The sequence below is a fragment of the Vicugna pacos genome, chromosome 11, assembly GCF_048564905.1.
Source record: "Vicugna pacos chromosome 11, VicPac4, whole genome shotgun sequence".
Classification (NCBI taxonomy): domain Eukaryota; kingdom Metazoa; phylum Chordata; class Mammalia; order Artiodactyla; family Camelidae; genus Vicugna; species Vicugna pacos.
The window spans coordinates 49,523,492-49,547,993 of NC_132997.1; the positions used below are offsets into that span (position 1 = coordinate 49,523,492).

A 24,502-nucleotide genomic window follows, 5' to 3' on the forward strand; every position below is an offset into this window, starting at 1 on the left:
AAAGGTACAGACATTTATTTCATTCTCTCCAGGTAAGTGCTTGTCCCTTATGACAAGGTATAGAATGGCATGTATAACTGATGAGAAATCCTAAATTTAGTTTATCCCATAAAACTCAGGAAATGGTTCATCTTCACTGATCCCTTCTTTGAAGTTACAACACTTACTGGGTGTGCAAATGGCATCAACCATTTTACATTTAGGAAAACAGACATGGCAAGGGATAATCTCTTCCTTGGTTCACAAACTGAGCAAATAACAGCAAAAAAGACTTAACTGTTTTGAGCCCCATTAGGATGCAGTTACCTCAACAGAACATCACTGCATCTGATTTATTACAGAATACCTTGAGGAAGACCTTAACTCCTACTTTCCTCAACCCTTCGGATGACTTAAAGAAATATGACCTTTATTTAACTACCATCTACAAAATAGTTACATGAATTCAAAAATGTTATGTTGTGCTATTTTAAAAAATTCTATGAGGATTAAAAAGTAACTTGCTATATATTTTTTGATACCAAGATAAAAGTTTTAACTAAAATTATACCAGGCACATTTTGGCAGTTAGTATAAACCCAGCATTAATAAGTCACATGCCAAAAGATGTTTGCTTCCAAAGCACAGGAGAAAATGAGTGAACAAGAGCCTATATCCAAACTAATGCTTTAGCCTTCCCTTTGATTTTGACAACTGTCATCTTGTCAGTTTTGGCATTTTTGATTGCCTGTGAGTAGGGACTTCTTCATAAACACTGCTGGTAGTGATGTCTCGCTGTAAGCGCTTCACCTGCTCTGCCTTATGAGATTGTCCTGGATATGGCCTTTTGTCACCTCCTCTTTATCAGCTGATATCTGATGTTCCCCTGAGACAGTGAGGAGGTGTTTACCTGATCAGGTGACCCAATCTGAGCTAAACAGGCAGGGTAGAACGGGTTGGTTTTTCCACCCACTCCTTAATCAGTTGGTGGGCAATAGCGAACTTTGGGGGCAACCAGAATGGGAAAGCCCTATTCTGTTGCTGAGTATATGGGTTGTTTCTCCTCAGGGCTATGGCCACCTCATTGTGACTGAACCAGGAAGCTGCTTCTAGTTCTCTCAAGTTCAACTGGATCTGAAAGACATAAGGAAAAACAGGATATAAGGTTAGGAGCTACAAAACTTAGAATACTATGGCCAAAGATGAGAAAATGGTTCTAGAACTGAGCAATCTTAGAAGGTAATATCTGGGGTCTATAGGCTGGGAGATAATCAGTTCTAGATATTCCAGAAGCAAAGGAGCCATAATTAAGAGAGAGAGTTAGGTATATTTTTCAAAAAAACTATTGTGGTGTAATTTCTGTACAGTAAACTATACATATTTCAGATATACAATTTGATGAATTTTGATAGATGTATATACACCAATGAAACCACCACCACAATCAAGATAACTAACATTTCCATCACTTCCCAAGAGGTACAAATTTTGAACTCTCAACTTATCCCTTCCCACCCCTTTTACACCCTGGTAACTGTAAGTTTCTTCTCTGTGTCTGTGAGTCTATTTCTGTTTTGTAAATAAGTTCATTTGTGTCTTTTTTTTTTAGATTCCGTATATTAAGTGATATTATATGGTTTTTTTCTTTCTCTTTCTGGCTTACTTCACTTAGAATGACAATCTCCAGGTCCATCCATGTTGCTGCAAATGGTATTGTTTTATTCTTTTCTATGTCTGAGTAGTATTCCATTGTGTATATATACCACAATTTTTTGTCCAGTCATCTGCTGATGGATATAGGTTGTTTCCATGTCTTGGCTATTGTAAATAGTGCTGCTGTGAACATTGGGGTGCATGTGTCCTTTCAGATTATATTTTTCTCCAGAAATATGCCCAGGAGTGGGATTGCTGGATCATATGGTAAGTCTATTTTTAGTTTTTTTAAGGAAGCTCCATACCATCCTCCATAGCAGCTGCACCAATTTCCATTCCACCAATAGTGTAGGAGGGTTTCTTTTTCTCCTCTCCAGCAATTAGGTTTGTTTGATTAGCATTTCATTTACTGAGGCTTGCTTTATGGGCCAGCATGTGATCAATTCTGGAGAATGTTCCATGTGCACTTGAGAAGAATATGTATTCTGCTGCTTTCAGACAGAATGCTGTATAAATATCAATTAAGTCCGTCTAGTCCAAAGTGTCATTTAGGGCCTATATTTCCTAATTGGTTTTCTGTCTGGATGATCTGTCCATTGATGTAAATGGGGTGTTAAGGTCCCCACTATTATTGTGTTATTGTCAATTTCTCCTTTTATGTTTGTTAACAGTTGCCTTATATACTGAGGTGCTCCTATGTTAGGTTCATATCTATTTACAGTTGTTATATCTTCTTGGATTGATCCCTTGAGCATTATGTAGTATTCTTCTTTGTCTCTTTTAACAGTCTTTATTTTAAAATCTAAATAAAGATTTTGTCTGATATAAGTTTGCTACTCCAGCTTTCTTTTGGTTTCCATTTGCATGAAATATCTTTTTCCATCCCTTGCTTTCAGCATGCATGTGTCTCTAGCTCTGAAGTGTGTCTCTTATAGACAGCATATATATGGATCTTGTTTTTGTATCCATTCAGCTAGTCTGTGTCTTTTGGTTGGAGCATTTAATCCATTTACATTTCAAGTAATTATTGGTATGTATATTTTTATTGCCATTTTGTTAATTGTTTTGGGGTTTGTTTTTGTAGGTCTTTTATTCTCTTTCTTCGTTTTGTTCTCTTCTTTTGTGGTTTGATGATTGTAGAGTTACATTGGTTTGCGGTTACCATGAAGTTTTGGTATAGAAGTCTATATGTATACATGATTGTTTTAAGTTGCTGGTCTCTTATTTTCAAATGCATTTTAGATACCCTGCATTTGTACCCTCCTCCCCCTTACTTTTCTTTTCTCTCTTTTTTTTTTTTCCCCTGTTACTTTTCTTATTCTAGTTGTGGCTTTTTTTTTTTAACCTAGAGAAGTTCCTTTAACATTTGTTGTAAAGCTGGTTTGGTAGTGCTGAATTCTTTTGGCTTTTGTTTATCTGTAAAGCTTTTGATTTCCCCATCAAATCTGAACAACAGCCTTGCTGGATAGAGTATTCTTGGTTGTAAGTGGTACTTTTTTAATATTAAAAAAATATTTTAAAAATCCTGGAAGCTCAAATACTAAAATATTAAGATTGATTAACATTGAGGGGTAAGTTGTGAATAATGCTTATTTCTCTTTGTGCCTATATTGATTATATAACTTTCCATTAAAAAAACACAAATATTACTCTTCTTTAAAGGACAAGGGTTAATTAATGATCATTGAAAGCATAGTATATTCCTTGCAAGAAGCAAAGTGATGCAAACTGCATCCACAGAAAGTTGAGACAGATTAGATATTAGTCATTGTAAAGAAACCAAAGCATACAATAGACAGACTTCAGCAGATAGGGACCAAAGGCCATCTGTCAGGGATGCTACAGAAAAGCAAGGTGAGGTTGGATAAGACAACATTTAAGTCCCTTTCAACCAGAAGTTCCTATAATTTTATATTATTAGTTCCCAACATCTTGACTGACTTGAGCAATATGATCAATCATTAAATTTTATATGTTTATTGTGTATTCTATGTAAGATGCTCTGTTTTTCTGTTTTGTTTTGGTTCTGGTGTTTTGGGGGGTGGAGGGGGAGGCAATTAGGTTTGTTCATTTGTTTATTTATTTATTGGAGGTACTGGGGATTGAACCCAGGACCTTGTGCATGCTGAGCACTCACTTTACCGCTGAGCTATACCCTCCCTACTAAGATGCTCTGTTAATTTCCTAATGATGAAAGATTTTTTTTTTATGATGGAGATAGATATACAAAAAAGAATGGTGACCATGTTGGCACTCCCAATTTTCATGGTGATTATTTGTTTTCTTTACAAGATTGCAAATTCCTTAAGAGTGTACATCATATCTTACACATCTTTGTATAATCTAGACAATGCTGGACTAGACTGGTGCTTAATAAGTACCTACAGACCAGCAAAGGATGGATGAGTCAAAGGGTATATCATAAAGGAAGCATCAGAACTTACCTCTGTCTGCCCTGGTTTCACCGTTGCATGACAAGCAATCATGAGTGAGCTATTAGGAAAGGGCCAGTGCTGGGATGCAGAGTAGTGCAGCCTTTCCACCTCCAATCCCACCTCTTCTGCAACTTCTCGCCGGACAGTCTCTTCCAGACTTTCACCTACAAGCACTCAGATTAATTCAGGACAGCCCTGTAGCAGGAAGGGTGATACAGACGCCCATTTGTGAAAGGAGCGCAAAGCTGCCTCCAAAGTTTCAATGAAATACTCTTGGGAGAGCCCTAAATCTCTGAGTCTCTACAACACTAGGAATCAAGTCTGGAATACTTGAACCTGCTAGGTTAGTTATGCAAAATAAGAGTGGGAAAGGCTGCTGCTGCCCTCAGCTTTTTAATTAAATTTGAATGCCACATTTCACCATTTGCAAATTTTACCCCAATAGACTGAGGGGAAAACCCTAAAAATAAATATTAAATTCTAGTTAACATTAATATAATACTAATATGTATATTATATGTTGATAATATTAATATGTTATTAATATGCATGCTGAAATATTTAGGAGTAAGTGTACTAATGTCTGCAATCTATGCATCAAAAAATAAGATGGATTAATGGGTGAATAGAGGAATGGGTAGACAGATATGTGATAAAGTACAGTAATTATGGAATTTAGGTGGTGAGTATGAGTGTTTACTATTTAAGTCTTCCAATTATGCTTATGTTTGAAAATTTGCCTATAAAATACTGGAAAATTATAATGCCAGACATTTTCTCTATAATAAGGAAGAATATGCTTGAGACTCCAAGCACTATTGCAAAAAGACAAATACATACTGTTCGTAAGCTTTTGTGTCCTTAAATGTCATCTGTACATACCCTAAATTCCTTACCTATATCACAAAAACCTGCCAAGGCAGAATACATTCCCTTGGGAAAGAAACTTTGGCGGGCAAGCAGGCATCGAGTTCCATCTGACACCAGAGTGATCACCACAGGAGCCATCTGGGAAAAGGGGATGGAAACTTAGACACTAAGGCTTTGGGACCTGTTAATGAGATAAAGGAATAAATAACTAAGGAAAGCCTTTTAGTTGTACAGGCTTCCATCCCCAGGGCAGAGTAGTGCACAACCTTCTTGGATTACTGTCCTTTTAAAGCAGCACTTACCTGTGGATAATAGATGATCTTATTGGAAGAGCACACACGCTTGCTGCCAGCCATGTTCTTCTTGGTGGGCTGCCCACTTCTGCTGCAGAACTGATGAGTGTCATGCCAGCGGAGAAGAGCTTGAGCCTGGGAATGCGACGATGGACTTGATTTCATTTGGAGAGGATGTGGGGCTCACCAATAACAATGCTGGGCCTCCTATTGAAGCAACTCAAAGGGATATGCCAATTTCTTTCCAGCTCACCTACTTTAAATGATTATTAACTATTTAAGCTTTAAAATAAGGAAACTATCTGAACATAGTCGTCTAGTATTTGAAGAATAAATTTTTAAAAAGCATATTTTAAATGTATTATGAATCATTTTAAAAATACATAATATATCAAGTATTATAATCATCCATGTACTTATGACCCAGCTTTAAAAGAAAACATTTCCAATGTAATTAAACACCCCAACATGTACTCCTCCCCAATAAAGTTGGAATTTTTTGGCAAATAAAAAATGTTTAGAGCTACCTCTTTAAATGGACAATCAAAAGCACTTTAGCAAGTGAAATCTAAAGCTGGAGGACAAGTCATTAAAACTACATTAAATAATTTCTCATGATACATATGTCACGCTGTGGTCATTCAAAATGTTTATGAGGCTGATAGATCATATTGCTGTGGATCTTCATGCCCTTAGGAGAAAATGATACTGAGGACCTTAGGAGAACAATGGTCCTGCCAAAAACAGGATAAAAGAAGGAAGAAACCGTAATCTCCCTACTGCACATTGTCTTTCTGCCAGCGTTTGTAGGAAGGAGTATGATCTGCAAAAGGAGAAATCAAATGTTGCCCGTATAAACTACTTTACTACATTTCCTACCGAATGGAGAAATCAAAATCTACCGTGGATAACAAGGAGGCATCCTTCACATTCAGCTGATAGAGAGCCTTCCTCAGCTCAGTGAAAGACCCTGTGAGCTCTTTCTCCACTTCAGGTTTCTGCAAGGAAGCTAAAAAATTGGAGAAGAGAACGAAATGAAACAAATGTCAGATTTTGCCTCGGGGACCCTCTCAAGTATATCCTGTTAGAACAGTGTTTCCCAAGCTCACCTAATAAGACTCAACTAGGGAGAATAAAAAATTTACAGGTTCTCAAGCCCCTACCTGGAAATTCTGAGTAGGAGATGAGTGAGGCCCAGAAATCTTTATTTTTTTTAAACAAGCACCAGGAGATTCTTATATTCAGGGAAATTTGGGAAACATTAGTGCACAGTGTTTCTCAAGATCCTCTTCAGGGCAGTAAGAACATTTGCACTAGCCACACACTATCCCTGGAAAAAAGATGAAATGGGACCTCAAAGCTCCCATCTGAACCTCATTCCAGCATCTTTACATTTACACCTAGACCCTGAAAGAGAGAAGGAAAGCCTGAGAGAAGCCATGAGCCTATAGCAAACCGGTTCCCAAATGCAGGTCTGAAGACCCAGAGCTAGTGCAAGGTAACATGTTTATTCACCTGCATGAATTTTAAAACATTTCTTATAAAATATTTAAGACATATAAAATGTATCAAGGTACAGAGAATAATACAATAAACATCTCTGTACCCACCACACAGCTGGGAAAGCATGAAAATATCTTTACTTTTTTGTGAGTGATGTTGATAGTAGATGACAGTATTTTGCTATGTCCTAACTTTTTAAAAAATTGAAATTGTTTTCGTATGCTTAAAATGTTCTTTGAAATTTTACTCTTATGTGGCATCCCAAAGTCTAAGAACACCGGGAAGTACCCATTAGGGAAAAAGTTATGTACCATTTATGGAAGAGGAGCTATTTAGACCTAGATCCAGAGCAAACCATGCTTCTTGCTGTTCGGAGCATCCAATCAGCACGGAATCTTCTATTCTTTGACTATCCTGTCCAAACTTACCCAGAAGCCTTTCCAACTCTAAGAAACACAAAAGGGAAGAAAACAAGGGTTTTAATTAAGCCACTAGAGCCATAGACTTACAGGAAACCATCTACTTCAACTTGAAGTAGGTACACCTGGATGCCAGTCACTGCCCTGCAGCTAATTAGCTATGTAATCTTGGTCTAATCACTTAACCTCCCCAGGCCTCTGTTTTCTCATCAGCAATCTGAAGTTTAGACTACAAAATTCTTTCTGTATAACACTGTATTACTCTATGATTGTATCATAAAAGGAGCATGTCCCTTAGTTTTAAAGATACAGGAAAGTAGATTTTTTTTAATTTCTTCTGTACAGCATGGGAAATTATGTTCAATATCTTGCAATAAACTTTAATAAAAAATATAAAAACAAATTATGTGTATGCACGACTGGGATATTGTGCTGTACACCAGAAATTGACACGTTGTAATTGACTGCACTTCAATTAAAAAAAGGCGGGGGGATCATACCAAGTGCCAAGAAAAAAAGATCCATGATAGTTAACTTATTATGGCACTGAGAAAAAAAATATGTCATGCTTAAAATGGTAAAGAGACCAGATCAGCTCTGTACTTTAGTCTCTAGATTATGCTGCTTCTGTGGGCCAAGGTAGACTATTCATCTGAGATCCCGGTCTGTATAAGACAAGTGCTGTGTAGGGAGAAAACCTGTCCTCCCGTGCATGAAGGACTTGTATTTATTTGTCCATAATACAACATTACATTGCTAATCTGTAAATAATGTTTAGTACCTTCTGATAAGCATCCCCATATACTTCTGCCCTGCTAGAAACTACCTAAGTATTCATCTGACCCACAGAGGAATTTCCCTAGCACTGTATTTAGAAGTCAGTGTATAGTGACATCACATAAAACTGAAAGTTAGCATTTTTTTCACGATTTTTTCACTTACTTATGTATTTATTTTACAATATCATATTTTTAAAATTGAAGTATAGTTGATGTACAATATTATCTGTTACCGGTATACAATATAGTGTTTCACAGATTTTTAAAGGTTATACTCCATTTATAGTTATTATAAAATATTTGCTGTATTCCCCATGTTGTACAATACATCCTTGTCTCTTATGTTATACCTGATGGTTTGTACCTCTTAATCCTCCACCTCCATCTTGCTCCTCCCCCTTCCCTCTCCCCACTGGTAACCACTAGCATCTTGAAAGCCAAATCCCAGTGGCTTAGATATCTCTAGTTATATACCCTAAGAGAGTTCTCAAAACCAATTAATTTTAGCTCACATTTAGTTTTGACTCTTCTAGGAGAAATCCAGTCATGAGGCAAAGCTTAAACAGTGTAACAGTGAGCAATGCCATGGAGGCTGGAAATCACTGGTCCATGACAGGGGTTAGCAAAACATTTTAAGTTTTGTGAGCCATATGGTCTGTGTCACAACTCCCAACTCTCTCTTCTGCCATTTTAGTGCAAAAGCAGTCAGAGACAACATGTAAATGAATGAGTATGTCTGTGTTCCAACAAAAATTTATTTACAAAACAGGCACAGGTTCCAATTTGGACAGCAGTTTTGCTGATCCTTGGTTTAAGGCAGTAGTGGTTCATACCATTACCAAATAATAGAATAAAACTGGGCGATTCAGGCTTATGCACTAAATAATTAATTGGCAGAAGCAGTTTGAAAAAATCTGGACTCTGAAGTCAGAGGATTCTTCTCAGGGATTCAATATGGACGAGTTCTGCTTAGTGGCCACAGGCTGGTCTACTCTACTGGTCCAGTTTAGGCTTACCTAATAGGCTGTGCTGCGGGGCCAGGTATTGATGTCCTGATTTCTGAAGCAAAGGAGCCAGGTTATGGAAGAGGTAAAATGCTCCTGTCTGCTGGGCTTTTTTACATGCATCATCATCTTCCTTCAGCTCAAATAAATACCTATATTGTGGAAGTAATCAAAGCATTACGAAACCACACCTAGTTACTTATGAAGCATTCGTCTTTGAGAATTCTGTTCCTGCAATTCTCTCCACCACAGTTATTCCCTTTTATTTATTTACATCCTAAATTGCTTTAAAAAAGGATTTGGGGTAGCTACAGGGAGTCATTACATCCTTTGTCCTACTGTATACCTTGCCCATATAAACTTCTGTGGTTGCACTTACCTGGTATTATTTGTTAATCTGTCTGTCTCCCCTGAAAGACTATGATCTCTGTAAGGGCAGAGTATTCCTTAGTTCTATATTGCCAGTAATTAGCATATGGAATGGCTCAATTCAATAAATATTTATTGAATTGAACCTCAAGGGTAATAAATATTTACTGAATTGAACCTCAAGTTACTTTGCCAATATTATTGCTATGAGGCAAGAATTTACATGCGAGTGAAAGGAAAACCTGTACATTGATAAAACATCAACCACAGAGTACCTAGCAGTTGGGAGCCGACCTTATTACTGCAGACAGAGCAAGCAGTATACCTTCAGGAGCTCTCATTCAATCTAGGGATGATAAAGATTAAATTTTATCTTTAATGCACTCTTGTTTCAACCATCTAGTCCTCCAAGTGGATGACATTAGCTCCTTAAGTCTACTGAAGGGACCACTGATGAGAGTGAAGCCATACTTGACCTACACTCACTTAATAAGTGTAATATTGTCACTAGCCAAAATTAAAATGGGGAAAAAGAGAACATCCTATAATTAGTTTCTCTAAAATATATATATAAAAAAGTAATGGAGCAAGTTCTGGGCTTTTCCAGTACCTTCGTTAAGGATGGCTCCTTTCAAGAGCTTGGGAATCAGGGCAGGGTCTGCACGATTCAGGGAGGACTGAAAGTGGACTCTCCTTCTGGGGCCTTAGGGATAACAGTTTTTGACTGTTGAAAGCCCTGAAACAGATTCTCAGGTATATGGCGTATTTTGTCACTTAAGTGGGAAACACAGTTTACAGATATTTTCTGTAGGATCTGGGAGCTTTTGTAACACCAGTAGAGCTGGCTCCACATAAAACTACAAAGCAAAAGGATAAATGTGCCCCAGTGGCATCTTTAGGAACCTATTTTTGACTATGATAAAAGAGATTACAATGAGTACTTTATAAACAGAAGACAAAAGAAACCTGAGATTTTAATACTCATGATATTTTTAAACTTATAATGAGTGACTGCAACCTCCTGGGACAAAGACTCAATGTATGTCAAAGGAGAGACATGTGCCACTCAGAAGTTACCAAATATAAACAATAGAGCAAATACTGCTGCCTTTGTAAAAGAACAGTAAGAGTGGTACAACTTGTGCTTTGCCCTAATGACCCTAGAAAGCAAATCACTTCAAAAACATCCAGGTTAAGGTCTTAAACCCAGGGCCTCACTGGAACTGGGACTGAGATCCAAAAAGTTCCTGACATTCTTCTTGATCAAAACACTATATTTTAAAATGCATTTTACCCCTTTAGTTATAATAGTATGGAAACCAAAATGCTAAGATTATCAAACTTAAACTGTTTTTCCCTTATTATCAAAGTAAAAAAAATAGTCATCCTATAGAAATCAGAAAATACAGTTATCAATTTTCTTTAAAAAAGAGAAATTATCAAGAATCCCACCACTGAGATCTGATCACTATTTAGACCTTGGAATTCTCCAAACTATTTATTAATATTATGCATCTATCATATTATAATAAGTATATTTAGAATTGATCTAATTTGTAGCCTTTTTCTTCAGCATTAACATTTTTTCACACCATATTCTTTATTAATAGAATTTTTGTGTGTGTGATTTTTTAAATTCATTTTCAATATATTTAACCCCTTTAACACTCGTTTTTTTAGACTATTCAGTAATTCTGTTACTATTTTCAGAATCTCAGCTTAAGCACTGTAAATAACCTGTGTCCAACAATATATAAAACAAGTATTGCAATTCTCACTCTTGCTCATGTAAGATTGTATATGTTTATGTGCCTTTACATTTTAGACTGGGCACTTGTGTTTGGCAGAGCTTTCAATGTGGGAAGCCCTGGCTGTGAGTGTATCCCTCCAGAGGGGTTTTACATTTTCTTCTGCAAGGTGCAGAGGTATTAATAAATCTATGAATACTACATGAATTCTTTTCTTAGGGTGGGGGTTTTGGGACCACACCACGTACATGGTGCAAATTTAAACCACAAAACTGTATGAGAGCAGGCTAGTGATTTCAAATTCCCAGATTTCAAATTTACCCAGGCTGAGGACAAAGAAGTCCTTTATCACCTTCCTATACTGGTGTAGATTTTTTTTTTCTAGTCTACCTTTCACTGAAGTTTAGTTCTTGGGTGAAGAAATGGAGGGTGTGCAGAGATTGGAGTTATCTACCTTATTTTCAGAAAACTTAACTATTATTCAGTATAGTTTTTAACTCCATCATATGGGTGTACCATAATTAAATTTCTCCCTTGCTTTCATTCATCCATTCAACAATATTTCAGTGCCTACTATGTGCCAGATACTAGGGTTTTATGCACTAGGGGAAATATAGTGAAAAAGATAAAGTTCTTATTTTATAGAATGTTTATTTCAGTATGTCAGACATTTTAGGTATTTTAGATAATATTGGAAATTTAGTTTGTTTTAGAATTTTTCTAATTATAAATAATTTGCAAAGAACATATTTATATGTAAATCTTAGTCATACATCCTTAATCCCCAGTACAGGATTGTGACATAATTATATTTTATAATTTAATGGGACAAAGACAGAATAATCAGAGCTCAGTTTGGTCAAAACTCACCGTGTCTTAGTGACATAGGTTGACAGTGGTCTATAGCACCAAAAAGATTTTCTTCTGCAAGCAATTCCACAATACAGGGACATTGTCAAGTCCTTAGGAGAATGAGGAGTTAAAAAAAAAAAAGATTATGGCATTGAATTTAAAGTAATGAATCACCAAGAGGGTTATACTTCAAGCCAATTAAATAGGATCACTATTTAATATTAAGGAAAGATAAACAGAGTAGAAGTCAGATGATCTGGCTTCTAAATTGCATTTCTACCACTAACTAGCCGTGAGATTTCAACTTTTCAGTACCTAATTCAGTACCTTTCCTAATCTACAGAATTCAACCCTGTTCTGCCTACCTAATAAGTTGTGAGAGTCAGCTAACTATCCACAAAAAAGATGTGCTCCTCCTTCCATAGTGTGGAATTCTTGCTGAGAGGTAGGTGCCAAGCTAAGCCTACATTTCTCTCCTCCGTTGGTCCTTTGGTAGGACCAAAACTAGGTCTTAACAATAGAATGTAAATGTAAGTGATAGGTGTCTCTTCTAGGCTGAAGCAGTTAAGAAGTGGGTACGCCTTCTCCATCCTCTTTCCCCATCTGCTTGGAAGACTCTGGAATGGCAGAACCATTAGTTGGAGGAGCCTGGATCCTTGAATTCCTACATGGGGAAAAGCCACCCACCAACCAGGGACTCCCCACCTTGGACTATTTGTGAGCTAGAAATAAGCTTCCACCGTAGTAAGCCACTGGCATTTTGAAGTTTGTTACAGCAGCTAGCATTACCCTAACAGACCAGGTCTCCAAAGTCATGGAGCCAAGTTCCTCAGAATACATGAAAAGCAAAGTCCCTTTGAAAATGAAGTAAGAACCCAGTAGATAAGGAAAATATAAAATCGCAGGCATTAGGAAAATATTTCAAAAGGCAGCAATGCAAATCTACATGGATCTAAGCTATTTTCTATTTTTTTATATCATTGTGAGAGGGAAAAAGTTCTGTATCTTAAGAATCCATTCTGCAGAAGGTGATTCCTTTTAAATTGTATATCAGTTAGCATTTTATTCCCCATGAAAAGTAAAGTTCACATTAGCAATAAAGAAGTCAAAGAAGTCCACTGAAATGAGAAAATCAGTGCAGTTAAATAACAAACCACCCTTTTAACTGTGCCCAAAAGAAGCAAGCTTAACACTGAACCACTGAGGAACATCTAAAGTTTAGGCTTACTTCTGGGTTGCATAATTATGAATCACTGATGGCTAATCCTTGGACAGCTTTGGCTACAGTCTATGTCCTAGTCAAGGGCAAAATATATTTAGTAAGCAACATTCAGCAAAGTATTTATTGAGCTTTATGCAAGCTCTCTTAAGGGACACAAAAATGTACAGGATGGAAATCTTGCCCTTAAAAGACTCTAACAGGAGAGAGAAAACAAATATACATCTTTCACAGAAGGCAGTATGTGATATGTAGGTTACACAGCACTCTAGGAGAGTATTAAAGGTATAATCCCTATTTACTGGAAGAAATGAATTTAAAGGTCAATATTTGTCTCCTATACAATTCTGAGAATGTAAATTAGTACAATATCTTTGGAGGACAATTTGGGAATATCTATCAAAATGTAAATAAATATCCCTTTCCCCTACCAATTGCACTTCTATGAATTTATCCTAGGAAGGAAAGGACATGTACAGGAATGTTAACTGAAAATTATAATAAAATGGAATAATACACAGCTATTAAAAATAAAGATAACAGTGGAAAAATATATACGCAGTAACAGAGAAAGATATTCAGATTATTAAGAAAAGCAAGTAGTGTTTAGTTGGTTTAGCATGATCTAATTAATTTATAAAGAAAAGGAAATATACATACATACACCAATGTAACTACATATGTATTTATTTATATATTTTAAATGACTAGAAGTACACGTACCAAACTTTTTTTTTAATTGAAGTATAGTTGATTTATAATGTGTTAATTTCTGGTGTTGTGTTAATTTCTAGTGATCCACTTATACATATATATTCATATTCTTTTCCATTATGGTTTATTATAGGATATCAAATACAGTTCCCTGTGATGCACAGTAGGACCTTGTTGTTTATCTATTTTGTTTATAGTAGTTTGTATCTGCTAATCCCAAGCTTCTAATTTATCCCCACCTCCACCCTCTTTCCCCTTTGGTAACTGCAAGTTTGTTTTCTATGTCTGTGAATCTGTCCAAACTGTTGACAAGTGACTAATTTTAAAAAGTGAGATGGAGATAGCGATTGAAAAGGGTACTTGTAATTTTTACTTTTTACGTTTTTAAACTTTAAAACATTTTTTTAGCCATGTGTTCGTATTTCTTGTAAATAAGATAGCGGGTAATAAATCAGTAGTTCCCAGGACTGACTGCACTAAGAGGCGTTTTCCAGGCCATTGTTCCCAGTAGCATTTCATCACATTCTCTAAGAGCCTTAGGGAATTTCTTTGGTGAGCTCCTTGAATTCCTTTGGTGAGTCTGTAAGAGCTGTTTGTAGTTATGACTACTGACTAATCTGTGTGGCCCACTGTGCTTCTCTGCCTGATGTTTTGCCTAAATGTAATGCCTACTAAGTTAACCGTAGCCAGTGTGAATTATCATGGTTGGCTGACTCATAGGCTGGTGGTCACAAAGCTTGTAGAAGACAAAGTTCCTAATGAAGCTTTAAAAAAATTGATAATCAAAAGGAAAACCAGACATATATTATTGATGCAGTCATAAACCTAGTAAAGATTAAGTCTAAAACCTTTTCTAAATGGTCTCTTGTATATTTTTTATGCACATCGTACATAAAAGCAGTATAGATTACTTAAAAGTTAAAGAAGAGAAAATGATTTCCTTAAAATTCAGCTTTAACTGTATTTTCCTCTTTCAAATAGATTGTTTAAATTATCAAATTACTATAACAATATTACAGGACATCTAGAAAACGGAACTGTGAGAGCACCCATAATATTACCACATTAATATAATTTACATATTGGTCCTTTGCACACACGCACTTTACATATTTATAATCAGTGAACATTTTTTTCAACTTGCTTTCAGGAAACATGTCATAGTCAGTTTTCCATGTTTTTGTATAAACTTTATTTATTTTTATGGCTGTATAATATTACCTTAAGTGACTCCCTTCCTTATTTTGCTAAATATTCCTCTAATTTTAGACATTTAGATGGCTCTGATTTTAAATCACCAGAAATAACTACTACTGCATACCTCTGTGCTGCTGTTTTCAGGTTACCTCTGTAAGTTCCCCGACATAGAATTATTGGGACAAAATTTGTTTTATAATCATATGGCTTTCTATACATTGCTGCATTTATAAAGGTTAATGGCATTTAATTAAAAAATGGAATTTTCATATTTTTTTATCACCGTTAAGACTCGAAGTGTTTTCAGATTTACTAGTTCTAGCTCTCCTTTTGTAAATTGTCTGTATGATGTCCTGTGTTCATTTACTTATTGTGGTTTTACTCTACTTTTGACCATTCTACTTTTAAAAATACTGTAGTACATTTACAGCATAGTCCATAATATGATCACCGAAACCCATCGTAGGAACCATTGTTATATGTATTGCTTTTCTCTGCGAAGCTGTCATTCAGACTGAACCTCAGCACAAAAAAAGAGGCTCTTTTAACAGTCAAGAGGATATATGAGATACTTTAAGGATGAAAATATAATTTCTTATGGCCTTATATTATTTAGAAATCTAATGCAGGGAAAATTCATTACTGTTTTTCTGAGATGGTTTGTGATTTTCACCTTTAGGGGTGTTCAGTGTGAGGTATTATTCAGAATTTATTGACCCAAGGGCACAGATTTGGTAAAGATACTACATAGGAAACTCATATCCAGCTGCCCAAATTCCTCATCAGAAACAGAATGGTTGTTTTTGTTTGAAGTAGCAACCATTACTGTATTTTATGCCTGATGGCACACTGGGGATAAAAATGCACTATTCACAAAATTAGTTTTGGAAGAAAATATTAGCGCCGTTATTTTACTTTAGATGACAAGCTCAGGTCTGCCTTCTGTTTTGTTTACAGTGTAAATACATGTCTCCTCCAAGGCAAGAAAGGGACAGGGAAATAAGCACTGGAGAGACTGGAACTTTTATTCCTGGATCTCCCACTGACTGAATTTGCGACCTGGGGCTGTCACGTAACTTGCCAGGGAGTTTGGTTTCTGTCATTTCTCACAGGGGAAGGAAGGAGAGAAAAGAGACCTAACGTATGCTACAACCCTGTCAGGTTTTGAAACACGTAATTCTAAGCTCTGCTGGACTGTAAAATTCTTAAGCGTTGGGGTTGCATCTTCCCTGTGTACAGCATCTAGCACAGTCCCCATCACAATGTAAAACACAACGTCTATAAATGAATGAATGAATTTATTCCGTAGTACAAGACAGGAAGATAAAGCTTTGAGAGGTTAACTAAACAGAGCAACAGATTCAAACCCAGGGCTGTCTGGCTCCAAAGCTCATGTTTTGATGAGAAATACATGGGAAAGCATCTTCCAACATTCATGTACTAGTTAAGTTTTTAAAAAGTACAAAGACTGATAGAGATGAAAGGTAATATTATTTTGACCAAAAACTATTAAATGATAAGGCAAGGCCCTTAAGATTAACAGTGTTTCTAAACCCCCTGTAATAAATGATTCAGACATGTTTCTCATCCTGTTCATCTTAAAACAAAGATTAATTTATAAAAAGCACTATAGCATGACAAAAAAAAAAAATCCATCTCGAATCTCTGTGGTTACTTCTCCCAAGAGGAGGCCAGGTTTGGCAGTATCTGAGAGAGTCCTTCTCAGTGGGTCTGACTTTTCATGACTATGGACCTCAGTGGAATGCGAAATATGCAAAACTCAGGAGCCACTGGGAAACAGATTTCAAAGTCTCACTAACCAGCTTTATGGTTTGCTTTCTAAAAAATAATTTTTTCTCCCCTAATTCAAACTGATTCAGGTACAAGGCAGAGAAGTTAACAAATTCCATTTTCAAATAACTCTCAAAAAATGTTTCAGAAAATAACGACAGCTCCACAAGTGATGATGCAAAGGTGATCATTGTCCCTGCAATAAGGAAGAGAGTCTGACAGCGGGATTTTTTCAAGTTCTAATTAGGTTTCCCCATAAAATCCTTGCATTTAGAACCTGGGTAGGTTTCTCTTCCTCTTTACTTACTCTGAATTCTGTTGTGGGTGCCTTCCTAGCCCTTGAGAATCAGCAGAAATGTTCCAAATGTTCTTAGGATGTTGGACTCCCCTTCCTGGATAATTGCTGCCTCTGACACACTTCCCTACTAGGGATGCAATCTGGGAAATGTAGTTCAATCCTCATGCCTGCTGCTAAGCTCACCAAAGTTAACCACGATTGTCAAAAGCATGCTTCTGCCACACTTCCCAGAATCCTCCTAGAGATGCATTCTGGGAATTGTAGTTCAATCCCCAGGCACGCTGCTGTGCCCTCAACTGCAAATTAACCATGGTTGTTGTCAAAAGCATGATCTTCTAAGATCTAAACCCATTACCAGAACTTCTGCAGTAGTTCTAGCATTAGATTCATTTTTAAATAATGAACAATAGTCTTTAAACCCATCTTCCTATACAGAAGGCATTTTTTGGGGTGGGAGTTGGAGGGGGAAGAGAAGTGTTGGGATGGGAAGTCAGAGACCTTTCAACCTTTCTGTATCTCTAATTCTGTCTCTGTCTGCCCAGTTCACAGCTCACTCTAACATTTCATGAAAGTCTACCAATTTCAAAGGACAGCACTGTTTCTAGGTGTGTTTGAGCTTATAGTCATCCCTTGACTACCCAGGGCAAGAGGATTGTTTGGCTGATAGCAGTCTCCCAACAAAACTGCTTTGATGCTGTTCCTTTTTCTCATTACTACTAAAATTACGTGTTAACACAGAAGACAGTTTTGAAGGCCATTCTTTCAACACATATTTAATGAGTACCAAATGTGCCTGGGACTGTTACAGGTACAAGATACAGCAAGGAACAAAACGTGTGAAAATTTCTGTCCCCATGTAACTTACATCCTAGAGGAAGAAACAAAGAAGTAAATATGAAATGTACCACATGGTTATAAGGGCCAGTGAGAAAAATAAAATATGATAAGAGGAGGGAGGAATTTCATATTTTATATAGGGTGGTCAGCCTCATTGTTAAGTTGATATTTGAGTAATGACCCTAAAGGAGCTGAGGAAGGAAGCCAAGTGGATACCTATGGGAAGACATTTGTAGACAGAAAAAAAAATCAGCAAATGCAAAAGCCGTGGCATGGAAGTGTGCCTGGCAGATTTGAGGAATTGCTAGGACAAAGCATGGTGGTGAGAGATGAAGTTAAAGAGTAGCCAAGCACCAGATCACATGGGGCCTTATAAGTTTTAGAGTTCTTATAGAGCCATTGTAATGCTTTTGGCTTTTACTCTGAGAAGATGGGATGCTACAGAAGAGTCCAAGCAAGTGGATGAGATGATTTGACTTAAATTTTAAAAGAATCACTCTGTGTGTGGAGAGTAGACTGTAGGGGATAAGAGTTATTAAATCCTGAATGTCAGTGTTAATATGTACCTAGGTTACATGTACATTGTTATATGTTAATATGTACCTAGGAAGAGTAGTAGTGCTGGTTAGTTGACCAGTTACTTCTTTTGGACCTTTCTTTTAGCATATGAACCCAAACTTTTTTTTCAAATTGTTTTTAAATTGACATATAGTCCATTTACAATGTTGTGTCAATTTCTGGTGTACAACATAATAGTTAAGCCATACATATACATACATATATTGTTTTTCTTTATAGGTTACTGTAAGATATTGAATATAGTTCCCTCTGCTATACAGTATAAACTTGTTTATCTATTTTATATATAGTAGTTAGTATCTGCAAATCTCAGACTCCCAATTTATCCCTTCCCACCCTCTTCCCCACCAGTAACCATAAGTTTGTTTTCTATGTCTGTGAGTCTGTTTCTGTTTTATAAATAAGTTCATTTGTCTTTTTTTTAGATCCCATATATACATAATACCATACGGAATTTTTCTTTCTCTTTCTGGCTTACTTCACTTAGAATGACAATCACCAGGTCTATCCATGTTGTTGCAAATGGCATTGTTTTATTCATTTTCATGGCTGAGTAGTATTCCATTGTATAAATATACCACAACTTCTTTATCCAGTCATCTGTTGATGGATTGTTTCCATGTCTTGACTATTGTAAAGTCCTGTTATGAACATTGGGGTGCATGTATCTTTTCAAGTTCAAGTTCCCTCTGGGTATATACCCAGGAGTGGGATTGCTGGATCATATGGTAAGTCTATTTTTAGTCTTTTGAGGAATCTCCATACTGTTTTTCATAACGGCTGCACCAGACTGCATTCCCACCAACAGTGTAAGAGGGTTCCCTTTTCTCCACACCCTCTCTAGCATTCATTGTAGACTTTTTAATGATGGCCATTCTGACTGGTGTGAGGTGATAACCTCATTGTAGTTTTGATTCACACTTCTCTGATAATTAGTGATATTGAGCATTTTTTCATGTGCCTGTTGGCCATTTGTATGTCTTCACGGAAGAATTGCTTGTTTAGGTCTTCTGCCCATTTTTGGATTGGGTTGTTTGTTTTTTTCTTACTAAGTTGTATGAGCTGTTTATATATTCTGGAAATTAGGCCCTTGTCAGTCTCATCTTCTGTAAATACTTTCTCCCATTCTGTAGGTTGTCCTTTGTTTATTGAACCTATACTTTTTATCAGATTTATGGATCTATTTAAGGAAGGAACAGAAAATTTTAGGGAAACAAGATATAAAGTCAGTGACTTCCAAAGAGATGGGGAAGCATGCTTAGAGAAAGTTAGGACTCTAATAATTTTTTAAAATCAAAATTACTGTATTTTTGAGCAATTAAGTATCAAGTGCTATAATAATAAAAATAATAGTGCTAAGGTTTGAATGTCTGCATTCCCCCTGAAATTCATATGTTGAAATCCTAATGCTCATTGTGCTACTATTAGTAAGTGAAGCCTTTGGGGTGATTAGGTCATGTGGATGAAGCTGTTACGAATGAGATGAATGCCCTCATATAATAGAGGCCTGAGAGAGTTCCCTTGCCCCTCTCACCATGTGAGGATACAGTGAGAAATCTGCAGCTTGGAAGAGGGCCTTGACTTCCAGCCTCTAGAACTGTGAAAAATAAGTTTCTGTTTTTCATAAGCTACCCAGTCTGTGGTATTCTGTTATAGCAGCTCAAACAGACAAGGACAAACAGCTAAGATTAATTGAGCATTTACTGCATTCAAGGCACTATGCAGAGTGTTTCACGTGTTCATCATTAGTCCAAACATCCTATGAGATATGTATTATTATTTGCACTTTACTGATGAGAAAACAGCAGCTCAGAAAAGTTAAATAGCTTGTCCATATTTACACAGCTAGTCAGTTGAAGGGCTGTCTGACTCCAGACAGACCCTGTGCCTTTCACTACCATAAAGTACAATAGACCTGGGTTGTACCTCTAACTGGGTGTGGGGCAGGGAAGCTGCACATAAACATCGGAAAATACAGGAATGATGGAAATAATCTCGTTCATAGATTGGAAGATTTAATTTTCTTAAGATGGCAGTATTCCCCTAATTGATCTACAGATTCAGTGCATCCCTATCAAAATCACAGCTAGCTTGTTTGCACAAGCAACAAAGGAAAAAATAGAACTTAATCAATATTGGGATGGCCACATCAAAAAGGCAGATAATGACAAGGAGTAGTGAGGATGTGGAGAAAATGGAATCCTCATATACTGCTTGTAGGATATGTAGCTGCTTTGGAAAACAGGGTGGCAGTTCCTCAAAAAGTTAAATATAGAGTTACCAAATGACCCAGCAATTCCACTCCTGGGTATATATTCAAGAGAATTGAAAACATATGTCCACACAAAACTTGTACACAAGTTTTCATAGCAGTATCATTCAACATAGCCCCAAAGTAAAAACAAACCAAATGTCCATCAACTGATGAAGGGATAAAAAAATGTAGTACATCCATAAACAGTGTTTTATTCTGCAATATAGAGGAATGAATTACTAATAACATGCTACAACATGGATGAAACATGAAACATTATGCTAAGTGAAAGAATCCATTCACAAAAGATCACATATTGCATTTATAAAATGTTTAGAATAGGCAAATCTGTAGAGGTAGAAAGTAGATTAGATGTTGCCTTGAGGTGGGATGGAGGAAGTGTTGGAGGAGAATGGGGAGTAACTGCTTGTGAGAACAGAGGCTTGTTGTGTTGTTTTGTTTTTTGTATTTTGGTGTTTTTTTGGAGTGATGAAATGTTGCAAAATTGATGGTCTTAATGGGTACACAATTCTGTGAATGTATTAAAGATCATTGAATTGCACACTTTAAATGGGTAAGTTATGTGTTATTTGAATTACAGCTCAATAAAGCTGTTAAAAATAGTCAACCAAATCATTAGTTATGTTAAACAATCATAGTACGTGGTTAGTAAATACAACAAATAGGGTGTAAATAACTATAATCCTCATAGTTTTTTTAGGTCATAAGATAAAACTGTCTCTCCTCAGACATGCTTAAGTTCAAAGGAATGGCATTTGTTTAATCATGTGATAAATTAATACTGCATAGTCTTTTAAGGGCACAAATTGAGCCTCAAGTCATTGGATCCCAGTCTAACTTTTAGTGGTGAAAGTAACAATGTATTTTAAAGATACGTGTTTATTAATTCATTGAACATATACTTACTGAAAACCCAGCATGTGCCAAACATCATGCTAGAATCGGGAATACAGTGGTGAATATATAACATATTGTCTCTGCCAGCAAAAATTAACTATGCATGTACATATGTGTATGTTGTGTGTGTGCACAAGCATGAGAGAGAACAGCCCATTACTCAACTACGGGAGTGGACATTAGGATATAGGGATACCTGAGCAAACTTGAGGAGAAATTGCAAATTCAGTCTGTAAGCGGGCTTGCAGTTGGATATCGTTTCACTTCACGTGGGGCAAGAAATAGAGCTTAACAAACAGAGTGGGAAGTGGTTTACAGGAAGGCCTCTTAAATAATACGCCATTGGCACAGAGCCCTGTGTGTCTGCACAGCCAGTGGTGCCATAAACACTGGGAGGTCCTTATGCTTCTCTTCTAGAGCAAAGTGCAATAAGTTTCCTTCTCTTTCACCTGCCCAAATATGGGGTAATGTTTAACACAGAGCAGTGAATGGAACCAAGACTGAAGGCCAGACTCAGCTGGAAGACAAGATGAAGCAGAACAATTAGGGTATACTGAGGTAAAAATTAATTTGAATATGTGATTTTGTTAGTATAATGCAGTCACTAGACTGAGTATGGGTTTCTATTTCCTATTAATTGATTCTTACTCACTTTGCTTTTGCTCTTCTCTTTTAAATTTTTTTAAAAAAATTTTATGACTACCTGTGGGCCATTTCATTGTAGTCACTAGCAGTTCCATCAGAAAGTTGGCAAAGTTAAAAAAGAAAAAGATATGAAATTGTCTGTTTCAACCTTTAATGAAAATGAATATATGTATGTATATGCATGACTGAGACATTGTGCTGTACACCAGAAACTGACACGTTGCAACTGATTGTACTTCAATTAAAGAAAAAAAGAAAAAGGAAATAATAAAATTGTCAGCTTCATTATCAGTTAAAAAGTCTGGCAAAATGCTTTCACTGGGTTATAATGGGTTATAACTATAGCTAACTGTCACTTTTCTAGTGTCTTGCATAGTTCCATCTTTACCCCAATATCCAGAGGGATTCTGAGTATGCGACAAAGTATACACTGTGTGTGGTTATATTCCCGAAGTAAATGTAATTTTTTCTGTTACTAATCTGATTATTTTACTATCTCAGTTAAAGATATTTTAAAATCTCTAATATTTTATAAGGTAAGGATTATTCAGACACATGATCATTAAAAGTTTTCAGTGTTGGGTGAGATGAACTTAGAGATTTCCCCCAATGTACCTTATTTATAAACTCTGTATTCCTATATCACAATGAAAGCTTAGGAGGTAGTTTTATCAGTTATGTCGTCACAATAATGCTTCATTGAAAACAACCATGCAATTACAGGAGCATACAGCCAATGTTTATCACTCACATGCCTGGAGTGATTGGCTAGGTGCTTCTGCTGATCCTGGTCAGTCTCATTTGTGTGTCTAGGGGTGGTGCACTGCTGGATAATGTAAGATGTTCCTGGCTGGGACAACGGGGGTGAGTTGGCTCTGTTCCATATGTCTGTCATTTTCTAGCAAACTAGAATGGGCACATTCTTTTGAGGATGATGGCAGCAGGCAAAGTCACAAGTGAAAATATGCAAGTCTCTGCCTGCATGTCAGTCAAAGTATATTATATGGTCAGGCCCAGAGTTACAATAAGAAGATATTACAAGGTTTAAAGGCAAAGGGTGTTTTGAGGGGTTTAGATCAACTACAGAGTTGCAGGCAACAGTGCCCAGGAGATCACTCTCACTTGCAATACCAACCACAAGTTAAGGGGTTCTCAAAGTCATTCTCAGTTTTGATGGAAAGACCCGCAAAACTCACTGAAAGCTATTATACTCCTGGTTATGGCTTATTACAGGGTAAAAATACAGGTTAAAATCAGCCAAGGGGAGAAGCACATAATGTGGAGTCTGGGGAGTTACTAAATGTTGAGCATCTATTGTTCTCTCCTCCGGGAGTCAGGATGCAGTATTTCCCCAGCATCAGTGCGTGACAATATGTATAGGATGCTGCCAACCAGGGAGACTCACCTGAGCATTAGTGTCCAGAGTTTCATCATCACCCAAAGCCCTGCTCTAAATCACATTGTTGGTCTTTCCTACTCTAAGACTACTGGGTGTGGCCAACCCCCACCCTAAATCATTGTTAGATTACCCACTGTGACCTAAGGCCCTCAGGCAGACACTCCTATCAGGCCTGAGGTTACCGCCTAGAAACTGAGGGCAAAAGCCAGACCTCATTTTGGGCAATGTAAAGAAAATTTTTCACTATTTAAGGCATTTTAATGACCAGAATTAATGGGAAGGAATATAGATGATTACCCTTTATAGAAAGAACTATTCATAGCTTTAAAAAAATTTTAAGTGGAAGTAGAGTCAGTTTACAATGTTGTGTCAATTTCTGGTATACAGCATAATGTTTCAGTCATACTATACATATATTTGTTTTCTTTTTATTATTATTATAAGTTACTACAAGATATTGAATATAGTTCCCTGTGCTATACAATATAAACTTGTTGTTTATCTATTTTATGTATAGTAGTTAGTATCTGCAAGTCTCAAACTCTCAATTTATCCCTTCCCATCCCCTTCCCCCCTGGTAACCATTAAGTTTGTTGTCTATGTCTGTGAGTCTGTTTCTGTTTTGTAAATAAGGTCATCTCAGTTGATTCTCATAATGTCTGTGTGGTTGGTAGGACACACACGTATTATTATGGCCATTTGGCAGATGAAGAAATTTCAGCATAAAAGTTAAAGCAATTCACTCAG

General features: G+C 36.6%; 1 protein-coding gene across 4 annotated transcripts; it reads right to left on the reverse strand.

The window, feature by feature from the left end:
* Positions 1-23,816, reverse strand: NUDT13 (nudix hydrolase 13). 4 transcript variants are annotated; one of them, XM_072971333.1, is made up of 9 exons: positions 23,762-23,816; positions 11,923-12,014; positions 8,948-9,087; positions 7,045-7,179; positions 6,133-6,239; positions 5,240-5,365; positions 4,964-5,075; positions 4,077-4,231; positions 1-1,113 (listed from the first exon to the last, which is right to left on the reverse strand). In XM_072971333.1, exons 2-9 carry the CDS (start codon positions 12,003-12,005, stop codon positions 913-915), a joined length of 1,059 nt encoding a protein of 352 aa, XP_072827434.1. In that variant the 5' UTR covers positions 12,006-12,014; positions 23,762-23,816; the 3' UTR covers positions 1-912. The 4 variants fall into 4 exon arrangements, with proteins under 4 accessions (XP_072827434.1, XP_015107299.2, XP_031538147.2 ...); XM_015251813.3 differs by lacking the exon at positions 23,762-23,816 and adding an exon at positions 17,133-17,248; XM_015251814.3 differs by lacking the exons at positions 1-1,113; positions 23,762-23,816 and adding an exon at positions 17,133-17,248 and having other exon boundaries at positions 4,139-4,262.
* Positions 23,817-24,502: the final 686 nt, after the last annotated feature.

Bases quoted from the DNA above. Each gene is read 5' to 3' on its own strand.
- NUDT13 (XM_072971333.1), bottom strand. From the start codon at position 12,005: ATGTCCCTGTATTGTGGAATTGCTTGCAGAAGAAAATCTTTTTGGTGC. The intron at 6,240-7,044 runs GTACATAACTTT...CCAATTTTTTAG, and splicing joins TAGCTCCTCTTCCATAAATG to CTTCCTTGCAGAAACCTGAA. The intron at 4,232-4,963 runs GTAAGGAATTTA...GAGTGCTTGTAG, and splicing joins GGCAGGTTTTTGTGATATAG to GTGAAAGTCTGGAAGAGACT.